We start from the raw sequence: 19,719 nt of genomic DNA, 5'->3' as shown, positions 1-19,719 counted from the left end.
GCCCCAGGAGTGAGTGACCACAGCCGGGGAGCCTTCACTGTCTAGCTCCCGTCCCTCCCTCCACACACCCCCGAGCAGCCAGGGCCCTCTCACTGTCTCCAGAGGCGCCCTACCCAGGGCTGGCTCCCGGTCCCTACAAACACATGGAGTCTGCTTCATTCACACCGGAGGGCCTACCTGAGAGGACAGGGAGGCAGAGACTCACCCGAGTAGAGAAGGAGGCCTGGACAGTGAAAGTCAGAGCCGTAGGAAGATGGGGGAGAGAGAAAAAGAGAGAGGGAGGGAGAGAGAGAAAGAGAGAGAGGAGGAAAGGCTGAGAGATGGAGACAAAGGAGGGAAGGAGGAGGACAGAACCAACAGAAAGCCGGGCCAGGAGGCTGGCTGTGGGTGTACCCATCAGAGGTGGGAGGTACTGAGCAGTGGGGATAGAGACAGGAGGGGGTGTGAGAGATGGCCCCGATGGCAGGCCAGGGGTCCCGGGACAGGGAGCCGGGGGAGGTAGGTAGGACCGGGGGCCTCCAGGGCTCAGACAGTGGTGGCGGTTAGCCCGGGAGATCCCCACCCCACAGCGGCCCCTCCCCTGCTCACCATCAGCTGAGTCAGGCCGGAAGGTGATCTTGATCTCGAACTTCCTATAGGCATCTTTGATGGTGGGCAGCGGCAGGAAGGAGTGCGGGGTCTGCGTGAAGTAGGGGACCACCCGCTCTGCGGGCAGAGAACGCAGCTCGAACCCATGCCTCCCAGGCAGTGGGCAGGGCGCTGCCAAGTGCGGAGGCTGTCGTCTTACCCGGCACCTGCAGATGGGCGAAGGCTTTGACCTTGCCCTGGCGGTTAGTGGCGGTGCAGACATAGGTGCCGGCGTCCTGAGGCCGGACAGAGGGCAGCAGCAGCATGTTGTTTTCCAGGCGGCTGTCGGGTGGCAGGTTGCCGTCCAGCTGCAAACACAGCCGCACGTTGGAGCCTGGCCTCGGCCCGAACCTCTCCAGGGCCTGCCTCCCATCTCACCTCGGGCCCACCCATAAGCACTGCGGACGTGCTCTGTGCCAAACCCAGGCCAGGTCCTGGGGGCACCGAGATGGTGAAGACTCGGTCCCCGCCCCTCAGGCCCGCGGCGCCCCTGCCTGGCACTTACCTTGCTCCAGGTGATGTCAGGAGTCGGGTAGCCAGAGGCCATGCAGGGGAAGGCGGCTGCAGAACCAGCAGGCACACGGACCTCTGGGGGTGTTGAGATCTGGGGCAAGGCTAGGAGTGGGGAAGGAGACACAGGCCATCAATCTGATGACACCCACCGTTTCAGAGCCCAGACTGTGTCCTGACTCCTTCCATCCCCACAATAGCCCCCCGAAGGGAGGCACTGCATCCCCATTTCACAGATGAGGCTCACTGCTGCTTGCACACTCAGGGACAGGTCCATTGGACTCCACAGCCCGAGACGCTTCAACACATCCCGGTAGAACATTGTGTTGCCCCCTCAGGACCTGAGGAGGGGCACCAGGGCAGTATGCAGTGGTAAGTTTGGGGGCAAGTCATGCGGGTTGGGGTGAAAAGGAGCTTCCTTTAAAGACAACACAGATATGTGTCAGCCCTTGACAACTGCTCTTTGTCACTCTCGAGTGTCTGTGTTTATGTAGTCTCTGCCATCACACTGGGCTGTGGGTCTCCATCAGCATCTCCGGTGCTTTAGTGCGTGATGCCCCCCATCCCCGTGGAGGTCCCCGCCGGCCTTCACCTTGCACGAGCAGCAGCACGTGGGACTGGGTGGTGCCGGCAGAGTTGGTGGCGGTGCAGCGATACTGTCCTGCATCGGCCAGCTCCACGTGGGCGATCCTGACAATGCCTCCGCTCTGCACGATGCCGGGCCGCAGGCGTCCCCCAACTTTGCTCCATGTCACTTGAGGCTTGGGGTCACCCAGGGCCAGGCACTCGAACTCCACGGCATGGCCGACCACCACGGTCTGCACGGAGGTCCGGATGTTGATGAGCACCGAGGGCAGGGCTAGGGAGGAGGGAAGCAGGGGCAGAGTGAGGCCAGCCTGCCGCAGGCCTGGCCCAAGGAGGGGAGAACTGGGGCCCCTGGCGTCCATTTGCTTTCTCGTGCATTCACTCATGAACATGCTCACTTGTCTGCTCTCTTTTGTAGGTTCACCCTCTTGGGTATCTGCTGTCCTTCATTGGTTGGTCTGAGCACCCACTTGCTCCACCCATCTCCTTTTCTCCCCTCCTTGCAATATTTGTCAAACCCCCTTATGCTGTGCTAGACACAAGCAATAATTCTCTTTCTTCATAGAAATTTAAGGTGCTTCCTGGGGAACACCATCCCTGTACCCCTCATCTCTGTCTCCTGCTCTTAGGAAAGGCCTGAAGGCGCCATCCTACCTTGGACAACCAGTTGGGCACTGGCCTGGGCCTGTCCCCACGGTCCATGGGCCTGGCAAATATATGTCCCTTGGCAACTCTGGTCCAAGTTCTGGATTCTGTAAAGAAAAAAATGATACAACATTAGTGAATACAAATAATTGACAAGAATGCTTTCCAGTGGGGGCATCTGAGTGGCTCAACAGGTTAAGCATTTGCTTTAGGCTCAGGTCATGGTCCCAGGGTCCTGGGATTGAGCCCTGCATGGGGCTCCCTGCTCAGTGGGGAGCCTGCTTCTCCTTCTCCCTCTGCCACTCCACCTGCTTGTGCTCTCTCGTTCTGTCAAGTAAAATCTTAAAAAGAAAAAAGAATGCTTTGCAATGGTAGGCAAGCTCAAAGCCATCAGAGGTTAGCACGTGGCATAAGCTTCTGGTCTCCCACTAACCATGTGAGGTAGGGAGAAGGTGAGGTAGACAGGCAGGCAGGCCGACTAATGTCACCACAACCATTTTTTTTTAAGATTTATTTATTTATTTATCAGAGAGAGAGAGAGGCAGAGACACAGGAGGAGGGAGAAGCAGGCTCCATGCTGGGAGCCCGACGTGGGACTCGATCCCGGGACTCCAGGATCACACCCTGGGCCAAAGGCAGGCGCTAAACCGCTGAGCCACCCAGGGATCCCCACCACAATCATTTTAGGTCAAGACCTTATGGTCAGATCTCAAGAACCCACAGTTACAGAACAGCAGAGCTGAAATCTGGGTCATGTGTATGTATTTGGCCTCAGAGCCTATTCCCTCTCCCCTACTGATAAGGATACAGATATGAGCCACTGTTTACTGAAAGCCTTCCATGTGCTTTAGTAATCCCATTAATCTCATTTGGTCTCACGTAATTCCTTGCAGGGCTAAGAGCATTCAGGCTCAGAGAATAGAAGTGACTTGTCCAAGGACATGGTTTCATGCTGAGCCCCACAGGACAGGTGTCCTAACACCCCCCTCTCCCTGGGCATCCCCACCCTATGCACCTTGGACTAGGGTGCTCAAATTCAGTCTGGCTGCCCTTCTCGACTCACCGGAGCACCCCATCCTGCACACTGTGGCCAGGAGGCAGCTGACCCCCTTCCTTGATCCAGCGGAGCTGGGTGCCCCGGTCACTGGGCACAGCACAGTGGAACTCGACGCTGGCCCCTATGCTCTTGGTCTCCAGCTGAGGTGTGACCTGAACGGTGGGCGTGGATCCTGCTGGGATGGCAGTTGCCAGGACAGAGCCAGAGGGGCCTGTGGGGACATGGGAGAGGTTCTCTGTGAGTGTGCCCGTGTGTGCACGCATGCATGAGAGTGATATCCATGATGCCTCCCCTCCCAGGACCCAGAAATTCCCCATCCTAATATCCAAGGGATGTTCTTTTCGTAGGACCCCCTTCTGCGCCTCCTGAGCCAGGGCTGCTCACCTTGAACAAACACCTGGGCGAAGGCCTCTGCCGAGCCCACCTTGTTGGTGACCTGGCAACGGTAGCGGCCCGAGTCCTCAGGGGCCACGGACTCAAAGCGCAGCAGCTCGTTCCTGGCGGTTGCCCTTGCAGGGAGGCTGCCACCCACACGGCTCCACTGGAAGGTGAGCGGGGGTGTCCCATGAGCCAGGCACTGGAGCTGCACTGTCTCCCCTGCCCGCACCGAAGTGTGCTCCGGGACTGTGGTGGCATACGGTGGGCCTGGGGTGGGGGGGACACAGAGTCAGGGCAGGGAAGATCAGTGGTCAGGTGGGAGCTGGTGCCTGACCCAGGCGACTTGCCAAAGGACCCGAGATGCCCAGCAGTGAAGCAGAGGACAGGATGAGGGGAGCCCGGGTCCTGGGAGGAGAGGTGGGTCTCAGACTAGGGCGGGCTCTGGGGGCCTGAGGTGCACGGGGCCCTCTGGATGGCATTCCTTGGGTTCTGTCCAGGGTGTAGCCTGCCTGGGCCTCAGACCTGCATGCAGGGCAGAGAGGGGAGCCCAAGGAGGGCGGATGAGCGCCTTACTCTCTACGTGCAGGGCGATGGTGGCCTCAGCGTGCCCGGCAGGGCTAGTGGCATTGCAGATGTACTGGCCCGAGTCCTGCTGGGCTACTCGGGGGATGATCAGTGTGTCACCTTGCAGCTGGTGCTGCCAGGGCAGCGGGGAACGCAGCTTGGACCAGTGGATGGTGGGCATGGGGCTGCCTGCAGAGTGGAATAAAAGACCACAGAGGTCAGTGGGCTGCCCTAGAGACTAGCTGGGCATGAGGCTGGTGTAGAAGTGATCTGGTGACCTTGTCCCTTCACGGGGGTCACTGAGTGGGCACCTCAGCCATCACTGGGTGGTGCCAGCAACAGAGTCCCCTCCCGGGGTATGATGCCATCTTCAGATCTCTTGTGTCTACAGTTCAGGCCCCAGGGCAGCACTGCTCTGCCTGCCTTGTGTGCCAGCCCCCGTCCACACCTGTGGCTGAGCAGCGCAGGGTGGCTGTGTGTCCAGCCTCTACGGTCAGCTCGGCTTCTTCAACTTGGACCTGGGGCGCCCCTGGGGCCACAGTGCCCGTGTCCACAATCACCTCCACCCGCTTCTGTGCTGTGCCCAGTGCATTCTGAGCGAGGCATACGTAGGTGCCTGCATCTGATGGTTTAGCTGATGAGATCTGGAAGAAAGCAAGGATGTTGGGTAAGTGGGCACAGACAAGCACCTCGGCATCAGCCCCCAGGTCTGGCTTGCTTTCACCTCTTCCCTCTACCCTTCCCTTTGCTTTTGGTTCTCCCATTGGGCTGCTTGAGGACTTACAAACTCAAGACATCCAGCCCATTAGTCTATCCCATCCACTTGTCCATCAACCCACCCACCCCTCCCCCATCGACCCACACATCCACCCACCCACCCATCTACTCACCATACATCCACCCACCTACCTGTCTACCCACCCATCCACCCATTCATTCAGCCACCCTTCCACCCACCCACCCTCTACTCACCTACCCATCCACCCATCTACCTACCTATCCACCCAACCACCCACTCCCCCATCTACCCACCCACCTACCCACCCATCCATCTATCCTTCCAGCCATTCTTTCTTCCTTCCCTGTCTTTTACCTTTTTTCTTCTTGCCCATCTTCCAATCTACCCACCAAACACTTATCCCATGCCCCTCTTTCTCTATCCATCCATTCATCACCCATCTGCCCATTCACGTCTCTTTCCTCTAAGCATGTGCTCCAGGATGGGCCCTGGCTAGACCCTCAGACCCAGAGATGAAAAGGCCCTGGCCTGTGGCCAGGGGAAGGCTTGCCTCACCTGCAACACCGTGTGGCTGTCCACGACCCCATACATCCGCTGCTCCACATTGTTGGGGGCGCCGATCCGAGTCCAGCGAGCTGAAGAGCGGGGCTCCCCAGCACTGACACACTCCAGGGTGACGGACTTGCCCACTTTCACCCGCACGGGGCCCTCGGGGAGCACAGACACAGTGGGGGGTCCTGTGCAGAGGAATGGCATCATTGATGCACCTGCGAGGCTCTGCCCACCACATGCACCTCACGGCCCCTGTCGCAGTAACTGCCCAGTGGGCACTATTCTGCATGGATGTGGAAACCGAGGCCAAGAGGGAGGACGCCCGAGAGGGAGTCGTTGGCTGAGGCGGGATGGAGATCTGGAGGTTGCAAGCTCAGAATCAGGGCTGGAAACAGGAAGGTGGAGCCTCCAGGGCTGAGGCCGCTCACCGTGCACGCTGAGGTTCACGACACTCTGGGCCACACCATAGGCGTTGGAGGCCACGCAGCGGTAAGTCCCGTGGTTGCTGGGCCGGGTGCCCACGATGGTGATGATGGAGCCGTTGGGGCTGATGTGAACATTGTCTGCGGAGTTGGCGCTGGTCAGTGAGGTGGTCCTTGTGCCTTGGTGTTGCCGTAGGCGTGGCTCTGCCCCACGTCCCCACCCCTCCAGCCTGGCTGTGTCCAGCTCACAGGGGCCCAGGCCTCCACCTTTGCCCATTCACTCCTGGGCATGATCACACCCTCACACCCGCCTCCAGGATCCTCCCCCCACCCCCCAGCTCACCCTCCAGTTCTTGGTTCCGAGTCTTCCACTCGAGGCTGATGGGGGCTGCCCCGTCATGGATGAGGCACTTGAAGCTGGCATCTTGGCCCTGCTGCACGGTGCTGCTGGGTGGGTCGATAGAGATGACGGGGCTCCTGAGGCCTGGGGGATGAGGCAGGCGGGGGGCTGGGCTCAGCAGGGCTGGCTCGGCTTGGCCTCCCCGCCTCAGCTCCACGGTCTCCCTCCTCCCCCTGCCCGTGGCATCTGCCACACTCACGGTAGGAGGACCCCGCACTGGGCAGGACAGTGACTGTAAAGGAAGCCTCCTGCTCAGGGCCCGAGCCTCCAACCACACGGCACACGTACTCGCCCGAGTCAGCTGGGGAGACGTGGTGCAGCCTCAGCCGGGAGCCGTGGGTCTGTGGGAGTTAGGAGGGGGCAGCTGTCAGGCCAAAGCACTGGGGCAGGGCAAGTCCCCAAGCCCACTGTGCCATGTTGGTTCTCCCTAAAGTCCCAGGAGCTCAGGGCTCCAGCGGGGAGGGATGAGGGAGTGTCATTTACTGGATCCTACATGTCTGACCGACCCACTTTGCAGAGGAGGAAGCTGCCCCGGGAACACTGTGGCAGCAGGGCCGGGATACCCAGGTCTCCCACTCTCATGCTGAGCAGCTCTGCTCCAAAAACTACACTATCCCCTGGGGTCCAGGAGGAGACTGGGGTCCACGTGAGGTTTGGGGTGCAGAAAGCAAATGTAAGTCGAGCCCTGCCTGCCCTGGAACGCTTCCCAGCAGGCCCCTGTACCTGGTGCCGGGCAGGGAGGCTGCCCCCACGCTTGTACCATGTGACCTGGGCGTGGGCCTGCCCGGGCACCACGCAGTTCAGGTCCAGGCTCTGTCCTTCGGCCACATGGGAGGAGGAGGCCTCGATGTAGATGGGCTGGGCCAGTCCTGGAGCTGGGGACACAGAGGGTGGGTAAGAAGGGTGAGGCTCTGGGGCATGGAGGCAGGGACTGAATTTGGTGGTAGTGACAAGACGCCATGGGCTCACGCCACCCAGACCCAGGGCTGGTCCCCAGTGGTGGGGGGAGGGGCTGGACGACCTCCAAGGAGCAGAGAGCCAGAGCCCTGCTGGAAGAGTCGGGAGGAGCAGGGCCAGGGAGAGGTCCCCAAGCTTCACCCCCTGCCCCTGTCACTTACCAGGAATGGGGCCTGGGCTGGACGGCTCAATTGTGACAAGGACAGAAGCCTCCAGGGTGCCTGAGCTGCTGGTCACTTGGCATGAGTACTCTCCAGAGTCAGCCGGGGACACCTGATTCAGCCTCAGCAGGGGTCCGTGGACCTGGCCAGTGTCAGGGCAAGGGTGGGGAGGGTGAGCTGGGGACCTGGCAGCCATGGCCTTCAGATGCCCAAGCCCTCTGGTACGTGCACCCCAGGACCGTCACGTATAGTTGTGAAGGCTGCATCCTGTGCAGGGTGACCCCCTGAGACTTCAGACACCGTGGAGTACATTTATAACATTTTGTGGTAGGAAGAAGTCTAGCATCCTGAGTAACAGGTGCCTTTTTTTATTGCACCAAGGTGCTGAGAAGCTGGTGGCGGCTCTGCTGTGCCCAGCCTGTTCTCCACCTCCTGGATGTCAGTGACTTCCTGCTGCAATTCCCCCAAAGCCCTGGATGGTGGGGCCACCTTCCCTCCTGGCTAGTTTGAGGCAGGATTGTCGGGCAGGGGTGGGGTGGGGTGGGGAGGGCCCACATCCTGCTTTCTCCAAGCCCCTGTACCTGGTGCCGGGCAGGAAGGCTGCCCCCGCGCCTGTGCCATGTGACCTGGGCGTGGGCCTGTCCAGGGACCACACAGTTCAGATCCAGGGTCTGCCCCTCGGCTACGTGGGAGGAAGAGGTCTCGATGCGGATGGGCTGGGAGCCACCTGGGGCTGAGGCACAGGAAGAGATCAATGAGCTGTAATTCCCACCCCTTTGCCATCAGTCCTACCCCCGGGTGCCCAGATTTTCAGACCAGGGGCCAGACCGCATATGGAGAGATGGCTTCGATCCCCCCCACTGCCTATTCTTCTGAAGCCTGGGGCAGCTGGGCTGGCCTGGAGGAAATGGCAAGCCCCAGACCACGGCCCCACCACTATCTCCTCTTGTGCTCCCAGCACCTCCGGTGGCCAGGGCACAGGGCCAGGCACCTCCACATAGGTCACTCATTTTTCTCAAACTTGAGCGATGTGTGGCTAAGAACCCAGACTCTGGGGCCAGACTCCCTGGGTTCCAAACCCAACTCTGCCACTTATTAGTTGTATGACCTTCGGAGAACTACTTCACCTGCCTGAGTTTCAGTTCCCCATCTGTAAAATGGGGAGAACAACCATACTGACCTCCAACAGTTCTTGTGAGGACGAAATGGGTTAATATGGGTAAACAGAACAGGGCCCAGCACCTCGCAAGTGCTAGATCACATTTGTTACTTAGCACTTCATATACTATCATGTCTGCTACAGCCACGTATTAATCACGTTATGTTACGTTTTCCTGTCAACTGAGTCGCTTAACAGAACCCTTAAATACTTGGCCCCATCGTAGGCAATGATTTCCCTGAAATCATGGTGGGTTTCATATGTGGCTGTTTTTCTCTGATATAACACCACTAATATGAAAGATTTTTACCAGGGCACTGCTCCAGAGCACCCTCCTGTACCCCCAAAAGCACGGTTCCAGCCTTTAGGGAGCTCATGGATTGTTGCAAGAGTTCTGCTAGCCCCACTCTACGGACAAGGAAGGTGAAGCATGGAGCCTCTTGTGCAACATCTCAGAGTGTGGACAGAGGAGCTGGGACTCAAGCCCACCTATGCCAGGCCGAGAACCCCAAGTCTGTTCTCGGGCCTTGGACATCCCAGTTCACCTGGCTCCCGACTCTGCCTGCTGGTCACTGCCACCCTCCCTACCCCCCTGCTGCCTTCCTGCTCCAGCCTCCCAGCCCCACCATAGAGACTCTCACCAGGAGCAGGAATAGCGCTGGAGCCAGAGGCCTCGATGTTGACCAGGACTGAGGCCTCCAGGGGGTCTGAGCTGCTCCCCACGCGGCACACGTACTCGCCCGAGTCAGCCGGGGACACCTGGTACAGCCGCAGCCGAGAGCCGTGGGCCTGAGCAGGGGCAGGACAGGGGAACAGGAGCAGAGCAAGAGAGAGTCAGAGGGTCAAGGTCTACCCTCTGACCTAGGCAGGCATGTGGCCTCCCTCCTGACTAGCTCTTGGGGGAGGGGCCTCTAACCGGCGCCCCCACATTCAGCAGCCCTCCCATCACTTCCAGCCCCCTGACTCCCATACCTGGTGGTGAGTGGGGAGGCTGCCCCCGCGCTTGTGCCACGTGACCTGGGCGTGGGCCTGCCCGGGCACCACACAGTTCAGGTCCACGGTCTGCCCTTCGGCCACATGGGAGGAGGAGGACTCAATTCTGATGGGTACAGCACCACCGGGGACTGTGGGCACAGAAGCAGATTTGGGTACAACCGGGTTGGTAAGAGCCTCAGCCACAGAAACCCCTGGGGCCCAAGGTAATAACAATGGTTAACACCTCTTAAGTGCGTATAGCGTGCCAGGCACTGTCAGAAGCACTGGGTGTGTGTGAACTCATTTAATCCTCACAGAATTCATAAACTTTCTGTGATCATGGAAACATTCTATATCTGCACCATCCACTACGGCGGCTACCAGCTGCGTGTGGCTCTGGAGCACTTGAAACGTGACGACGTGAGTGTTAAACTTCAACTGTAATTGCCATGTGCGGCCAGTGGCCACCGTCGTGGACAGTGCGAGGTCGGGATGACCGGCATCTCCGTGCTGCTGACGAGGAAATGAAGCTGAGGGAACCCAAGTCTCTTAGTGGTACAGGCAGGATTTGAGCCCAGGCATCTTTCTGCAGAGCCCTTGTCCCGGATTGCCACCGTCACGTGAGAGCTCTGACTGCTGACTCCCCAGGGAGCACTGTTCCCGGAGTCTCCTGGTCCCTTCCCGGGCCTTTGTCAGACTCACCGGAGGGGCTGCCGGCGCCGGGGGAGACGGAGACCATGATGGAGGTCTCCTGGGCATCGATGTTGTTGTTGGCACGGCACACGTACTCGCCCGAGTCAGCCACAGACATGTGGTGCAGCCGCAGGCGGGAGCCGTGGGCCTGGGGGCAGATGGGGAAGAAGGGGGACAGGGGTGAGCGGCCAGGAAGTCACCAGCCGGCCCAGGCCTCCTTCCAGGCCGCCCTCTGCCCACCCAGGGTGGGAGGGAGGACTTCACTTCCCGTTCTCTGCCCATGGAGGCTGTCCCTGCAGTGCCCGCCCCGGGGGCAGGGGCTCTGCCCTCACGGCCACGGCTCCAGTCTGTACCTGGTGTTGGGTGGGAAGGCTGCCGCCACGCTTGTACCACGTGATGGTGGCCTGGGGCTGCCCAGCCACCACACAGTTCAGATCCAGGGTCTGCCCTTCGACCACCGTGGGGGACGAGGACTCGATCCGGATGGGGGGGGAGACGCTGGGCACTGGAGACAGAGAAGGACGGGCCCCACAGCCGGAGTCAGGCAGCAGTGATGGCACCAGGGCCCTATCCGCCTCCCCCTGCATCACCTGCCTGGACCCCCTGCCCTGTGCCCTCTCACCGTGGGAGGGGCCACTGCCCTCGATGGTAACAATGAGTGAGGTCTCCTGGGAGCCGCCACCGTTACTGACGTGACACACATATTCACCCGAGTCGGCCGGCGTCACCTGGGGGATCCGGAGTCGGGAGCCCACGATCTGAGGGAGAGCAAGTGTCGGTGGGTGGGGGCAGCACCTCCACATCTCAGGTGCCGCCGCCCTGGCCTCCAGGAGCCTCCCCTGCCTTGTCGGGGATGGCCGCCACCAAGACGTCCTTCAGAACCCCTCGGTGGCCTCCCCACGGCCCAGCTGGCACGGACAGGCCTCTGTAGCCTCTGTCCTGTTCTCACCTGTTACCTGGCCCTAGAGCCTGAGGAGGCCATCCCTGGTGACTCGAGTGCCCTGCTCTGACTTCTATTACACTGCTGTCACAGGACATGTCTGTCCCATCCGCTAGCCTGTGAGCTCCCGGAGGGCGGGCACCTGTCTCATTCTACCTGGAATCCTTAGTGCCAGGCACACGCATTCGGCCTGGAGCAGATTCTCAGGGACATTCAGTGAGTGAGTAAATCATAGAATGTTCTGGTAAAATATGGGCTCCACTGAGGTCAGTAGTGCCCATCAAGTAAGAACGCTCAATGTTTGCTGAATGGCTGAATGAGCACAGGGAAGGGGTTGAGAGCCGCTCCTGAATCCCGTTAGAACCCGTGTGCCCAGTTTTTGCACCCACACCCAGTGCCTCCATACCTGGTGCCGGCTGGGAAGGCTGCCTCCACGCTTGTACCAGGTGATGGTGTGCGGGGCTTGGCTGGCCACCAGGCAGTTGAGGTCCAGGACATGTCCATTGGCCAGGGAGGCCGAGGAGGACTCGATGCGGACGGGGTACACCACACCCTGGGCTGGGAGGCCGAGACAGGAGACAGGGTGTGGGAGCTGCTGAGGTTGGAGCCACCCTCGAGGTCCCCCCACTGCTTGTCAGGACCGCCCCCCCAGATACTCACGGTGGGAGGGGCCATGGCGCTGCTGGATGCTGACCAGGACGGAGGCTTCTTGCGTCCCCGAGCTGCTCACCACGCGACACACGTACTCCCCAGAGTCGGAGGGGGTCACCTGGGGCAGGCGCAGCCTGGAGCCGTGCACCTGGGTGGGCAGGAGGGAGCCTGGCTCAGGGTCAGGCACCAGGGCTCCGGGCCAGGCTCCTGCTCCCTCCCCTGGCCCTGCTCCCAGCCCAGTCCAGCCAGCTGGCCTTGCGAGGCGCTCTTGCTGGAAAGACCAGCATTCATGGCCAGTCAATTCCCCTGCTCCAGTGTGGGACTGGGCCCAGTGAAAAGGAGTGGGCGGCCAACAGTTGTTGACGTGCTATGGGGCAGGTGAGGTAGGCAGTGGGAGCCCACTTGACGGAGGAGGGCACTGAGGATCGGGGAAGTCGAGTGACTGGCGTAGAGCCACACAGCAGGCACAGGGCAGAACAGTGTCTGAACTCAGGTACGCCTGAATTCAAAGCCTGGATGCCCTACTCTGTAGTCACGAGGGTCCTTCAGGCTCCCCCCTAGCTCTCTTGCTTCCTACCTGGTGCCGGGCGGGGAGGCTGCCCCCGCGTTTGTGCCACGTGACCTGGGCGTGGGCCTGCCCAGCAACCAGGCAGTTCAGATCCAGAGTCTGCCCTTCCGCCACGTGGGAGGACGATGATTCGATCCGGACAGGGGGGGTGACCCCCAACGCTGGGGACAGAGGGCAGAGGGTGAGTCCCTGGCTAGGAGGGGAGGGTGGGGGGTGGGTGTGTGTGTGAATGTAAGGGCTACTGGTCTCGTGGGGTCCTGCCAGTATCTCCCACGGCTGGGCCCCTAACCCTGCCCTACCCCCAGGACTGCTTACCGGGTACAGAGCCTGCAGGCTCAATGGTCACCAGGACAGAGGCCTCCAGGGGCACCGAGCCACCCACCACGCGGCACACATACTCGCCCGAGTCAACTGGGGACACCTGGTGTAGTCTCAGCAGTGAGCCGTGGGTCTGGCCAGAATGGAGGTGAGCTCAGAGGGGGCCCTCACGAGGCCCCTACACCTGTAACCTACAGCCCTGCCTCACTCTGACCCTTGGGGCCTGGCCATCCACTGTCTTGCTTAGGGAGAGACTTGTCCCAAGAGTAGGAGGTGGCCAGGAGGAGCCATGGAGAACTGGGCAAACATTAATTCCACTTTCTGTTGCTTCTAAGACACTTTTTAATGTCTCTGAAATCAAGATGTGTCTTACGGTAAATAATTTGTCTTATGGGGAATAATTTTACAGTTACAAATGGCAGCTTTTCTTCCTTAGAGGTACAAAGAATAATAGCACACCTTGCAATCGATAGCATCCTCAACTCTTTAAAACACAGTAATATTAATAACAGCTAACAGTACGGTAATAACAGTTGGGCAATTTCTACGTGCCAGAGCTCTGAGCACTTTGCAGGGATGTTAACTCACTTCACCCTTAAAACAATTATATAAGACAGATACCATTTTACAGATGTTGAAGCAATGGCACAGGAAGGCTAAGCAACTCGCTTAAGGTCACAAGCTAGTAAGTGGGGGAAATAGCATTCACACCTAGGTTGGCCAGCCCTAGAGTCTGGGTTCTAACCATGGTGCTAGACACCTGGACACCCTTGGACAATGGGGTCCAAGGCTTCCCTGACTCCGAGGAGCTTCCAGTCCTTCCCATCCTTGACCTCCACCACCCAGGGCCTCCCTCCTGTCTCCTTCTTGGCCTGCCCATCTTCTAGGCCTGTACCTGGTGTCGGGCGGGAAGGCTGCCCCCGCGCTTGTGCCACGTGACCTGGGCGTGGGCCTGGCCGGGCACCACGCAGTTCAGGTCCAGGGTCTGTCCTTCGGCCACGTGGGAGGAGGAGGACTCGATGCGGATGGGCTGGGAGCTACCCGGAGCTGGGGGAAAAGACGGTCACCGGTCACTCCAGTTCTCTACAGCTGTTCCCGCCTGGCCCTGCCTTCCGTCCCAGCCCAACCTGCTGGCCCCACTCACGGTAGGCGAAGTTGGCCCCCTGGGTCCTGGTTACTGTGACTGTGATGGAGCCCTCCATCCCGTTGCTGGCCCGGCAAACATACTCGCCTGCGTCGGCTGGCGAGGCCTGGAAGATGTACAGGCGGGAGCCGCGGACCTGGGCAGACAGGGGCAGGGATGTGAGATGGGGGCTTCCCGTAGCCCAGCAGACGCCCCTCTGCCCTGCTCCTCCGAGCTGGGAACTGCCAGCCGCTCAGCTCATGGGCGAGGACCCCCTCAACTCACTGCCCAGAGCTTGGCCTGGCCAGCCCCTCCCACCTTTCTGCCAGCACGCACCTGGTGCCGGGCGGGGAGGCTGCCCCCGCGCTTGTACCACGTGACCTGGGCGTGGGTCTGCCCTGCCACCACACAGCTCAGATCCAGGGTCTGCCCCTCGGCCACCGTGGGGGATGTGGACTCGATCCTGACAGGTGGGACAGGTCCTGGGGCTGTGGGGAAAGAAGCAGCGGTAGCAGGTGCCCCCAGAAGAGTGGGCAAGAACGGTCCACCTCTGAGCCAGACCGGCCTGGTCTTCTGAGCTCAGGCTCTCATACGTTTGGGGTTTGGTGGCCTGGGTTTGATGTCCTCAGCTGAGGCGCCCTGAGCAGAGGGCCAGGGCAGGGGCTGAGCCTTGTAGAAGGGAGCAAGGAAGTGGGGGAGAGGAGGGTAGCTGAGGCTGAGAGAGAGGAAGAGGAGACCGTTGCGTGGTCAGAGAAAAGTGATAGGAAGATGGCAGGTTGCTTAGAGAAGTGGAGTCGCCAGCTCCAGTGTGGGCCTCTGTCCCACCCTCCCGATGGCAGCAGGCGTCGCTAGGACCTCAGCCCCTTGGAAGGCCCTCCTGCTTGCCCTGTCCTGGGCAGTTACTCACCAGGGATGGAGCCCGCAGGGGAGCTGGTGGCCTTGATGTTGACCAGGACAGAGGCCTCCAGGGGCCTAGAGCCAAGGATCACGCGGCACACATACTCGCCCGAGTCGACCGGGGACACCTGGTGCAGCCGCAGCAGCGAGCCGTGGGTCTGAGGGCAAACAGAGAGGGTTGGAAGGGGGCCGGAGGGGGCCGGAGGGGCCCTGTCCACCCCTGCAGCAGGCTGGTCCCAGGGCCTGCCGTACCTGGTGCCGGGCGGGGAGGCTGCCCCCGCGCCTGTGCCACATGACCTGGGCGTGTGCCTGCCCGGGCACCACACAGTTCAGGTCCAGGGTCTGCCCCTCAGCCACGTGGGAGGAGGAGGACTCGATGCGGATGGGCTGGGAGCCGCCCGGAGCTGGGGCTCCCTCCGGAGCTGGTAGAGAGGAACTAGTGAGAGGCCTGGGCTCCTGAGCCCCAGTCCCGCAGCCCCGGGGCAGAGGCCGAGGCCCTAGCAGGGGAGGGCTGACGGGAAGCCTTTCTGAGCCTGGGACCCTGCTTTTCTATCTTGGCATGGCCAGTCAGGCCCCTCCTTCCCTCACCCACCTCTAACTTCGAATTCGAGGCCCATTTGTCCACCTATGACTTCCTGAGCTGTGATGAGCTACTACGGCCTGCAGGCAACCAAAGCAGGCCAGCGGATGCAGACAGTAATGTCACAACTCTCCTCTAGCCAGTGTCTGTCACCCGCTAACAACACATGGTAGTGGTATTGTCCCCATTTTATTTTATTTTTTTTTTTTTTTTTTTTTTTTTTTTTAAAGATTTATTTATTTATTCATGATAGACATAGAGAGAGAAAGAGGCAGAGACACAGGAGGAGGGAGAAGCAGGCTCCATGCACCGGGAGCCTGACGTGGGATTCGATCCCGGGTCTCCAGGATCGCGCCCTGGGCCAAAGGCAGGCGCCAAACCGCTGCGCCACCCAGGGATCCCTTGTCCCCATTTTACAGGTGAGGGCACTGAGGCCCTAAAATGTGGAAGTTCAACTAGTTCAAAGCTGGATACAGGGTAGAGGCAGGATTGAAATCCAGGTCAGCCTGACTCCCAGCTCAGTGTAATCCCGACTCTGCTGCCCCCCCACCCCCCCGACGCCGTCTGAAACAGCATCCTCATTGTCAGGCCCCAGGTAAGCCAGGTCAACCTCACCCTCACTCTCAGTACCCCTCAAGTGACCAGAGCCCGTCTAGAGCGTCCCCTCTTCCCCGAGGTTCCGGAAGAGACCACAGGCACCTCCCCTGGGAACAGTGGGGAGGTCCTAGGACGCGGCCCCGGCCCAGCCCCACGTGGCTCCTCACCTAGGGTGTAGCTAGAGCCCGAGTGGGTGCTGTGGAAGACAGAGACGATGATGGAGGCCTCCTTGGCGCCTGCCTCGTTCTCCACTCGGCATACGTATTCTCCAGAATCAGCTGGTGAGACCTGGGGAAGCCGTAACCGGGAGCCGTGCACCTGGGGCAGGGGGGGATAGAGGCGTGAGGGGACGAGGCCGGTCGTCATCACGACTCCCTCTGAGCCGTGGTGAGTGGGTCATGGAGCTCCCCCTGGCTCCGCCCTGAGCTGCCCCACGACAGAAGAGGCGAGGGCCGGCAATAGGGCTGGCCGTCGCTGGTGGAGGGCGTCGGGGCTGTGTGAAGCATCTGCCCGGAAGGATCGGCCCCGGGTGCCCTCGTACCTGGCTGTGGGGGGGCAGGCTGCCTCCTCGCTTGTACCAGGTGATGGAGGTGTGGGCCAGCCCTGCCACCACACAGTTGAGGTCCAGGGTCTGGCCTTCGGTCACGGTGGGTGAGGAAGACTCGATTCTGACTGGCGGGGAGCTGGCGCCTGAGGCTGGGGCCAGAGCGGGGGCGCGGGGGTTGAGTCAGCTTTGGGGGAGCCCTGGTTTGCCCTCCCCGCTCTTTCAGACCCCAGAGGCCCCGCACCTGGAAGCACAACCACTTGGATCCTGGCCTGTGCGGTGCCCGCGGGGCTGGTGGCCACGCAGAGGTAGAAGCCGGCGTCGGCGGCCGTGATGGCCGGGATGAGCAGCGTGGCGATCTCGGCGCGCTCGGACCGGGCCTGCCGCCCAGGGGCAAGGGTCAGCTGCCCGAGGGGGCGAGGCAGCCCGGCCAGGCCCGGCCCGCGAGGGGGGGTAGGGGCGCCTAAGGGGCAGAGGCGAGCACGGAGCCGAGGCCAGGGCCCCGCTGGACACGGAGGGCAGGGCCAGGCGGCGAAGCAAGAGGCCGGCAGCTGCTACCCACCAGCGCTACGCTTTGGGAAGTGAGGGAAACCAGGAGAGGAAGAGACGGGGCAGGAAACGGGGCGGGAAGGCGGCAGTGAAGGTGGCAGGTGCTGGGACTCTGCCCCGGACAGATCTCCTCACCTGCGGGGGGAGGCTGCCCCCCTCCTTCCTCCAGGTGATGGTGGTGCTGGGCACACCTGCGGCCCTGCAGTACAGCCTCACGGTGCGGCCTTCGTGAACCTGAGTCCTCTCTGGGCTCACCTGGACCCTGGGCCCGCTGCCCCCTGAACACAGAACGCCGTGACAACCCCTCTCCGCACTGCCAGGCGCCCCTGTGCTGCGCTCCACCCTCGGCCCTGTGCCCTCACCATGCACGTGGAGCACGGCCCTGGCCACGTGCTGCCCGGCGCTGTTATGGGCACGACACAGGTACTGGGCCTGATCCGAGGGCTCGATGTTTGGCAGACGCAGGATGCCGCCGTGGATCTGGGCCTTCTGAGGGATCTGGCCACCGGGGCCCCCTGATGGAGACAGGTGGGGTCAGCACCACTGGCACTGGCATCGCCAGAGCCTTGGCCCCCCACGTCCAGGAGCGGCGATCCCCAGGGGCCGTCCTGCCACGGCGTCACCTGTCCACTGGAGGGTGGGTGCGGGGCTCCCTGTGGCGCTGCAGCGGAACTCGGCCAGCTGCCCGGGCTGCACGGTGAGCTGCGGCGGATGGATGGAGACCACGGGGGCCGATGGGGTGCCCGAGGCTGACAGGGGCGGAGAGGGAGGAGGTGGTCAGGGTGGGGAGGGTCCCCCTTGCTGCTCTCTCTGCCTCTGCTCTAGCCTCCTATGGTCTGTTCACGGAGTGGCCACAGAGAGCTTTTAAAATGTCCATGGGCTCTTCATACGTCCCTACTCCAGGCCTGTCCGTGGCTCTCTAAGGCTTTTAGGATAAAATCTGAACTCTGCTGTGATCCACTTCTGGCCACATCTTCAACTTCCTCACCTACCCCCCCTTCCATAGCTCAAGCTACGTTGGCCCTGCGGGTCCTCCAACGCATCAAAACGCCCCTGCCTCAGGGCCTTTGCACATGCTGCTTCCTCTGCCAAGAACACTGCCAGTTCTTCCAGTGGCTGAGCACCTCCTCTTCCTTCAGCTCTCTGCCCAGATGTCAGCTCCTCAGAGAGGCCTTCCCTGACCACCCCGCTGTCTGTTCCTATCCCAGCCCTCATCACCATGTAGCATTATGTTGCTTCTTCATTTGCTCCCAGGCCTATTGTATCCGGATCAGAGCCCCCGCTTGTCCTCTCCCCCACTGCTTCAGAGCCTAGCCAGGACCTAGCACAGCGCAGAGGCTCACACACCGTCAGCCGACTGAAGAAATGGTCACGGTCCTGGTGGGCCAGCTGCGGAAATGAACCGCGTACCTTGCACATGCAGCGTGGCTGTGCCCTGGTCCATGGCAAACATGTTGGAGCCAGTGCACACGTAGGTGCCCGCGTCACTCGGCTGCACGTTCCGAATGGTCAGGATGCCGTTGAAGTCCATGGCCCGGGTTGGCAGTTTCCCGTTGTGCAGGCGGGTCCAAACCAGGGTGTAGGCCGGAGACTGTGGGTGAGGCAGGGAGGTGGACGGCGGGCGGGTCAGAGGTGAAGGCGGGAGACACCCACCGGAAGCCGAGCCTCCCTTCCTGATGCCCACGCCCTGCTCTGCCCACCTTGCTCTTGGCTGTGCAGATGAAGGTGACGTCGGCTCCGGGGCGCACGCTCTGGCTCCGCTGCTCCTCCACTGTCACTGTGATGGGCTTGCTCGGAGCTTCTGCGGGGACAGGAGGCGCCCCGTAAGCTGGGTGGTTCTCTCCTGTGGTTCTCTCTCTCTCCATCGCCCTGTCTGGGTGGTGCTGCCCTTCCAGGCTCGCTTAGATTCCACTCTGTTCCCTGGTGTCTCCCTCCTCGGGCACCCTGGCTCAACCCCATGGTCCACCTTCTTCCTGCTGACCCTGAGCAGCCGCGGGCTGTGATCAGAGAGCACTGTGCCACGAGTCCACCTGGCTCCACTTCAGGATCACAGAGCACAAAATTGCTCCTAATACTTCGTGCTTCATTGCAACTGGGCTTCTCTGTCTGGTTCGAGTTTCCATCCTCCCCAACGATTTCGCACCTCCTCCCACCCTCTCCACCCACCCGCACCCCCCTTCCACATCCACAGCCAAGAGCTTCAATTCACACTCGCTGGGCAAATCGAAACTACGAGGCAGGACTTGGCCCATCTTCCCAAGCCTGCTCCCTGCAGGATGGACCCTCCCCTCCCATCACCCCAGCCCCATTTTGTCCTTCCATCTCCTCCCAAGGACTCCCCCCACCCCGGGGCTGGGCACTCTCTTGCTACATCAGTCCCTTCTCTCTTTCTCTCCATGGATCATTCTAGAATTTTCTACCTTCAAAAACACTCCTTTGACCTCATGCTCCCCCCCGCTACTGCCCCATTTTTTGGCCTTCCTTCAGAGCCAAGACTGTTGAGAGTGCTGTCTATATTTGCTGTCTAT

The 19,719-nt window shown here is 61.0% G+C and overlaps 1 protein-coding gene across 6 annotated transcripts in view; it reads right to left on the bottom strand.

The window, feature by feature from the left end:
* HSPG2 (heparan sulfate proteoglycan 2) overlaps positions 1 to 19,719 on the bottom strand; it is a 99,258-nt gene that overhangs the window by 8,716 nt on the left and 70,823 nt on the right. For 4 of the 6 annotated variants that reach the window (XM_072827931.1, XM_072827932.1, XM_072827933.1 and 1 more), the window contains 39 exons: positions 18,892 to 18,992; positions 18,602 to 18,782; positions 17,815 to 17,940; positions 17,554 to 17,706; positions 17,327 to 17,469; positions 16,887 to 17,022; positions 16,640 to 16,794; positions 16,266 to 16,416; positions 15,174 to 15,343; positions 14,932 to 15,079; positions 14,361 to 14,512; positions 14,046 to 14,181; positions 13,797 to 13,948; positions 12,899 to 13,034; positions 12,593 to 12,744; positions 12,025 to 12,163; positions 11,771 to 11,922; positions 11,047 to 11,182; positions 10,778 to 10,929; positions 10,434 to 10,572; positions 9,729 to 9,880; positions 9,398 to 9,545; positions 8,179 to 8,330; positions 7,598 to 7,739; positions 7,203 to 7,354; positions 6,679 to 6,820; positions 6,423 to 6,563; positions 6,086 to 6,220; positions 5,661 to 5,842; positions 4,815 to 5,010; positions 4,376 to 4,555; positions 3,809 to 4,069; positions 3,431 to 3,635; positions 2,377 to 2,474; positions 1,730 to 1,996; positions 1,133 to 1,242; positions 788 to 935; positions 589 to 705; positions 206 to 223 (listed from right to left, as the gene is read on the bottom strand). In XM_072827931.1, the coding sequence (XP_072684032.1) occupies positions 206 to 223; positions 589 to 705; positions 788 to 935; positions 1,133 to 1,242; positions 1,730 to 1,996; positions 2,377 to 2,474; positions 3,431 to 3,635; positions 3,809 to 4,069; positions 4,376 to 4,555; positions 4,815 to 5,010; positions 5,661 to 5,842; positions 6,086 to 6,220; positions 6,423 to 6,563; positions 6,679 to 6,820; positions 7,203 to 7,354; positions 7,598 to 7,739; positions 8,179 to 8,330; positions 9,398 to 9,545; positions 9,729 to 9,880; positions 10,434 to 10,572; positions 10,778 to 10,929; positions 11,047 to 11,182; positions 11,771 to 11,922; positions 12,025 to 12,163; positions 12,593 to 12,744; positions 12,899 to 13,034; positions 13,797 to 13,948; positions 14,046 to 14,181; positions 14,361 to 14,512; positions 14,932 to 15,079; positions 15,174 to 15,343; positions 16,266 to 16,416; positions 16,640 to 16,794; positions 16,887 to 17,022; positions 17,327 to 17,469; positions 17,554 to 17,706; positions 17,815 to 17,940; positions 18,602 to 18,782; positions 18,892 to 18,992 (5,856 nt within the window). The remainder of the gene's footprint in view (positions 1 to 205; positions 224 to 588; positions 706 to 787; positions 936 to 1,132; positions 1,243 to 1,729; positions 1,997 to 2,376; positions 2,475 to 3,430; positions 3,636 to 3,808; positions 4,070 to 4,375; positions 4,556 to 4,814; positions 5,011 to 5,660; positions 5,843 to 6,085; positions 6,221 to 6,422; positions 6,564 to 6,678; positions 6,821 to 7,202; positions 7,355 to 7,597; positions 7,740 to 8,178; positions 8,331 to 9,397; positions 9,546 to 9,728; positions 9,881 to 10,433; positions 10,573 to 10,777; positions 10,930 to 11,046; positions 11,183 to 11,770; positions 11,923 to 12,024; positions 12,164 to 12,592; positions 12,745 to 12,898; positions 13,035 to 13,796; positions 13,949 to 14,045; positions 14,182 to 14,360; positions 14,513 to 14,931; positions 15,080 to 15,173; positions 15,344 to 16,265; positions 16,417 to 16,639; positions 16,795 to 16,886; positions 17,023 to 17,326; positions 17,470 to 17,553; positions 17,707 to 17,814; positions 17,941 to 18,601; positions 18,783 to 18,891; positions 18,993 to 19,719) is intronic. The other 2 variants (XM_072827935.1, XM_072827936.1) reach the window with 1 other exon arrangement.

The sequence above is a fragment of the Canis lupus genome, chromosome 5, assembly GCF_048164855.1.
Source record: "Canis lupus baileyi chromosome 5, mCanLup2.hap1, whole genome shotgun sequence".
NCBI classification, from domain to species: domain Eukaryota; kingdom Metazoa; phylum Chordata; class Mammalia; order Carnivora; family Canidae; genus Canis; species Canis lupus.
This window is presented reverse-complemented; position numbering and strand designations above follow the sequence as displayed.